We start from the raw sequence: 5,881 nt of genomic DNA on the forward strand, positions 1-5,881 counted from the left end.
TTCGAACACAGGTCATCAATACCATTCCCAGTCGCCATGATCGAGCAATCGTCTTCGTAAAAGACAATCGAGACTCCCTCTGGTGGTTGAGGGAGCTTTGAAATGTAAAAGTTAAACAGTAGCGGGGAAAGGACACCACCCTGTGGAACCCCCTGTTTTATTTTTCTGAATTTACTCGTTTTGTCTCTAAACGTTTGACACCGTCTGCCATTCCACGCTACTAGAAGATATAGAGGCCTCCTCTCTCCCATAGAGGATCAAGCGGTGGTCGGCAAATTATCTGAGTGGTCGACACTCGTCGGTAATGTTTAGAGACAAAACGAGTAAGCAGCGAAAAATAAAACAGGGGGTTCCTCAGGGTGGTGTCCTTTCCCCGCTACTGTTTAACTTTTACATTTCAAAGCTCCCTCAACCACCAGAGGGAGTCTCGATTGTCTCCTATGCCGACGATTGCTCGATCATGGCGACTGGGAATGGAATTGATGACCTGTGTTCGAAAGTAAACGGCTATCTCTCCGAACTTTCTCGCTTCTTCACTGCAAAGTGTCTAGCCCTCTCCCCTACGAAATCCTCCGCGACCCTGTTCACAACCTGGACGAAGGAGGTGAGGCTACCGCTGGGAATTCACGTCGATGACACACCAATTCCGACGGTGAATAACCCCAAAATACTCGGAGTAACATTCGACAGCCTGCTCTCCTTCTCTGCGCACTCAACCGCTATTGTCAATAAAGTACAGAGCCGCAACAAGGTCCTCAAGTCGCTAGCCGGCAGTACTTGGGGCAAAGACAAAGAAACGTTGCTGGCAACATACAAGGCAATAGGCCGGCCGGTTTTGAACTACGCAGCGCCAGTGTGGTCGCCAGGGACTAGTAGGACGCAGTGGACGAAGCTACAGACTGCACAGAACACCGCACTCAGGACAGCGACAGGATGCCTCCTGATGTCGCCTGAACACCACCTGCACGGCGAGGCGCAAATGCTCCCTATAAAGGAGCACAATATAATGCTCTGCAAGCAGTTCCTGATCGGGAGCCACAGAAGTGGCCACCCAAACAGACAGCTGCTTGCAGAGGAGCCCTCGCCTAGGCACGTCAGGAGGCATCTATATGAACTGACGGACGAAGTCCAGAGGTTCATCAAGCAAGCTCTGGACCCGACAGCTTACCGACTGGCCCTGAACGGCATTCACAGGGAGTCAGTCTCGAGTTATGTAGACTCTAGACCTGTGAATGCAGTTCTAGGCATACCGCCCCCGGACACAGACGAGACGGAGCTTCATCTGCCTCGGGAGATGCGAACGACACTTGCACAACTTAGCTCCGGCTACTGCAGCAGGTTAAACTCCTACCTGAGTAGATTGAATGAGGATGTGCCAAATGAGTGTCCGGCATGCGGAGAGACCCCACATGACTCGAAACATCTCTTCGCATGCCCGGAAAACCCGACAACCCTAACGACCTTGTCCCTGTTGCTGCCGTTAATGGAACTTGACGACAACGACTGAGATACCAACCGACCTGGGCGGGGTTGTTGTAGCCGCTACATCAACAACAACAACAAAGAGTTTTTTCTTCTGCTGGAAATGTTATTTCTGACAAAAGGTGCCACCTTTTGTCAAATGATGATGCCCTTAATCAGTTGATATTTTTGCATTATAATATGCAGTTAGGAAACCAATAAAATTAACAAAAAATGTCTTTATAAATGTTTTTTCTTTGATACTTTCATTACAGCCGTTATGCCATGCACTTGTTTTTCAAATCAAGCACTTGTTATTTGTAAAAAAAAAATTTAATTAACTCAACGGAGATCTCGTTGAACGATTCGTCAGAGGATGAGGGCTTAAAAAACGGGCCAGGCGCAGGAAACGTGAGAGTTTAAGTGCAGCCTTTCAAATATATTTTGACATACAATATATTTAAAAAATTTTGTGATCCAAATCTATTTAAAATATATTAAAACTATAGACAGCTACATGATTTTGTTTTCAGAGATCGTGCCAACAGCGTATAGGGATTTTCTTTCATATGCAAGGCATATTCAACAGGGTAGAAGTGACAATTCAGTCGAGCTCTCTCATAGCTGACTGTAATGTCAAAAAATGTAAACAAAGAAATTAACCATTTGTTTTGCATTTACCATATTTTATAAAACTCAACGGCCCGTAGCTATAGTCAAAATAAAGCCGACTTCTTAAGTTAAAAGCAGCTTTTTGACATAACTTTCAATGTCAAAAAAAGCGGATTTTAACTTTAGAGTCGACATTATTTTGACTATAACTGCGAGCTAATATCTTTGAAATTAAAGATTTTGTAGATATGAAAATTTTTAAAATCTCATTAGAATCAGCCTCAATTTAGGTATTGCCTTTTCGTTTTAATGTAAATGAAGAAATGCATACTTACACAAAATGACACACTAAGTGAAACACACTCATTTATAAACCCATTTTGGCAATTTTCTTGCTTTTACTAGCCCAATGTTTTTAAGCATTTATTTTTTTATTCAAATACTTAATTCTAAAGTATATTAGACATTTAAAAATAGGTTTGATTATTCTAAATTTACATCAGAGCTTAACTTCAATAATTCAGCTATTAAATTTTTGCAATTCGAAATTTCCTTTCCATTAAATTGATTAATTTAATTTCAGTTTCTTTAAGTTAACAAGGAATTCCGGTTAAGGTTTTATTAGACTACCATTTGAAATTTGGTCTATCCATGTATATGAGTGGAAGATTTTCTCTTCATATTCGGTATAATAATTCCTGCACCTGGGAACAAACGCGTCCGCTTAGAAATACCCGGCTGCGATGGGCAACCATTAAAGTCACTGGCACTAAAATGGTCTTCGCGCACTCGTGAAAAGTCTCCTAATGAAGCATTAGTTGTGTTTTTTTACAAATTATCCAGTAACTTGCCAGTAACTCTCCAGTAACTTTATTTCTAAGAATTCGCTCTCATAGAAAAAATTTGCAAAAAAGTACGCGAACGCTTTTCCAGTAATAATTTGCAAGTTTCATGAACAGCTGATAAATTGGTTGTTTATTCGCAGCATATTCCCAATAAAACGATATATTTTATATTTAAATATGTTTGTTTTGAAAATTTCCACAATAAAAATCCACAAACAGTTTCCTTATTAGTTTAAATTTCATACAGCAACATGCGATCAGCTGTTTTTCGTACTGGCAAATTCTTACAAGTAAAAATTTATCCAGTAAAATCCAGTAAAAACTTGAAACTTCAGCTGTCATTTTTCGCTCTCTCAATTTCCCCTACTTTGCAAGTTTTTGCGTACGAAAACGCCAAAACATGAAAATTCGTAAAAACTTTTACTGGATTTTACTGGAAATGAGTAAAAAAACGCAACTATTGATACTTCAGAGTTTTAAAACAACGCACAAGTTTGTTGTCCTAGCTCTTGTCAAACACAACATACCGCCCGTAACTCTTTTTCATTTTATTATGTATTTAAAATCAGTCGCACAGCTCACAATCGAAAATTTATATTAAAAAAAATTTAAATTTTGAATAGTATAGGTTTATGAGTTGACATTTTAGTCGCAGTTCAAAAGAGAGAAATGTCGAAATCACTTCTACCTTGTTATGCCTTGTTCATATGTACAACCAGACTTTCGGGCTTGTGTTTACTATTCACGACGTTAGAACTACTCGAAATTAATAAATTGTTTAAAATTAGTGTCTAGCCGCCAAAAAGTAAGAAAACAAAGGCAAAATCATACATTTTTAAAATTTTCTAACATTTCGCTACACCAACGAAAGCAAAATTCTGTTCGACAGAAAATTCGATACTCAACGAAAATTTGGACACAATTGCATAGCTCATAATACGAATTCCACTTTCGATCTTCGATAAGGGCCACAATTTAATTTTTTCATTTTCAGTTTTATATAATTTTAAAATGCTGGAAAACTTAAAAAAAAAAAATGCATGACCTACGAATTGAGAGAACTATCTTACTGTGTTTCTATCATGGATCTATATGTAGTTTGACTATTGAATCAACGACTTATTCAGGCCGGTTCTGCAATTCACTTCAGAGTGAATTTCAATCAAACTCGCTTTGAATTCAAATTGGCACGGTTTGAAATTCACTCGGAAGTGAATTGCAGAACCTGCCCGATTGTCAATTAAATGTAAGGGTTTGTATTGCATGCGCTCCACATTTCAATCTCATAAATTGTTTATCACTTTTGCTAAAATTTCGAAATCAAAAGTTATCAAAACAAATTCTATGGAACTGAGAATATTATTTTCTACTTTTTAGTCCATTTATAGAAGCGTGGTATATTAAAGTTTTTTATTTATTAATTTTTGCATTGTACGTATCATTTACTTGGTCCGCACAAGCTTTGTGTTCTGACGTTTTGGGATGCACCCTATACTATCTAGGAATGCGTGTTTTATTACTAGTAAAGTTTTTATTTGAATATTAATTTGTACGACAAAGTGTGAACATATACTCGCTTTGCTATACTCCTTCAATTTTACACGAAAATTTAATCAAGAACTTTCTACACGATAGTTGCTTAAATCGTTTAAATTAATAGTTTTTATATACGAATGTGCTTCGCTGCTTTGGCCGCTTGAGCACTTATTTCGTCCATACTTTTGAGTGCGCTTTCAGTCATATCATCCAGCGAATGTTTCGTTTTCATCAAAATGTCATCTGCGGACTGGGCAATACCTTTGACTTCTTCATTTATACGCCCAATAACCCATTCTAGTCCCTGACGTCCTTTGCCGGCGTTCACACTAATTGTCGACGTTAGCATGTCTTCCATATAATGACACAGTGGAACCCCTTGCACACTAACAGATGCTTCCTGTTTCAATAATGTTTTTTTAGCATCTGAAGGGTGTGGTTCATAATATAGAACCTCATCTACAGAAATGTGACGGCAGAAAGTTAAGTTAATTGTTTTCAAAACCATTTGCTTTCGCTGTGGATCCACTGTTGAACGCTCACTTGCAAAACATGTTTTTGCCGTACCAATTAATGAATGTGTCCACTTTGGGAAACACCATTTCGACTGGACGAGCCGATGTGTGTGCAATACTCCGTCCACTACTTTACGCTCCACAACATCTGTGCCAATTATAGATGGAGTCATGGGATTAGGGTATTTTCGCCATGCAGCCTGTGTAACTGTTTCCCATGGGTGGTTGAATGTGTGTTCCGACGTCCAAATTTTCATTATGCAAGTGTGTGCTGAAATCGAGAACAGGTTGATCTGATGTAGTTTCGCAATAAATTTTCCCCAATCAAGCCAACAGCCTATATTTGAAAGAAATGTCAAAAGAAATAAATTAAGCCAACGACATCGTCTGTCGTAATAAATGTTGCAAACGAGAATAATTTGATGCAAATAACCTTTGGCTAAAAATAAACAGCAAAATTGTTCCTTCAACTAGGGTGAAACGATTCGGATAAATAGAAGATAGTGATGAATCGATACAAATAAATCAAAGAACATACTCGATACTTTTCTCAATTTACCAAGTATTTGTGTAGGCATGAACCATGATTCAATAATACAAGGTTCGATAAACTGACAGTTGTCTCTCTCGCACCGCTCCCTTAGCAGTGGCACCGTGTTGCTTCTTTGCAAATTTACATGGAAACAGTGTAGCTTTGGAGTGAAATAAAAGTATAAGCTTTTGTGCAATATGTTTATTTATATATATATGCATATGAAGCATATTTAACTGATGAAAACATAAACTGTTTTTAAACTGGATGTTTCATCAATCTCATAGTAGTCTTATTTTAATTTTGAGTCATTTTGCAGTTTTTATACATTTGAATAGCACATAAATTACGTAATTCACATAGACACATCAATATTACGT

At 38.1% G+C, this 5,881-nt stretch overlaps 1 protein-coding gene across 2 annotated transcripts; it reads right to left on the bottom strand.

The window, feature by feature from the left end:
• Positions 1-4,314: 4,314 nt before the first annotated feature.
• slmo (PRELI domain containing slowmo) lies at positions 4,315-5,575 on the bottom strand. 2 transcript variants are annotated; one of them, XM_017630669.1, is made up of 2 exons: positions 5,403-5,575; positions 4,315-5,306 (listed from the first exon to the last, which is right to left on the bottom strand). In XM_017630669.1, the coding sequence occupies exon 2, from the start codon at positions 5,224-5,226 to the stop codon at positions 4,582-4,584; it is 645 nt and encodes a 214-aa protein (XP_017486158.1). In that variant the 5' UTR covers positions 5,227-5,306; positions 5,403-5,575; the 3' UTR covers positions 4,315-4,581. The 2 variants fall into 2 exon arrangements, with proteins under 2 accessions (XP_017486158.1, XP_017486160.1); XM_017630671.1 differs by having other exon boundaries at positions 4,315-5,240; positions 5,403-5,544.
• Between the last annotated feature and the right edge of the window lie 306 nt (positions 5,576-5,881).

This window comes from Rhagoletis zephyria, unplaced genomic scaffold (genome assembly GCF_001687245.7).
Source record: "Rhagoletis zephyria isolate East Lansing unplaced genomic scaffold, Rhagoletis_zephyria_1.1 Rzeph_scaffold_08000, whole genome shotgun sequence".
Taxonomy (NCBI): Eukaryota; Metazoa; Arthropoda; class Insecta; order Diptera; family Tephritidae; genus Rhagoletis; species Rhagoletis zephyria.

Bases quoted from the DNA above. Each gene is read 5' to 3' on its own strand.
- slmo (XM_017630669.1), bottom strand. From the start codon at position 5,226: ATGAAAATTTGGACGTCGGAACACACATTCAACCACCCATGGGAAACA.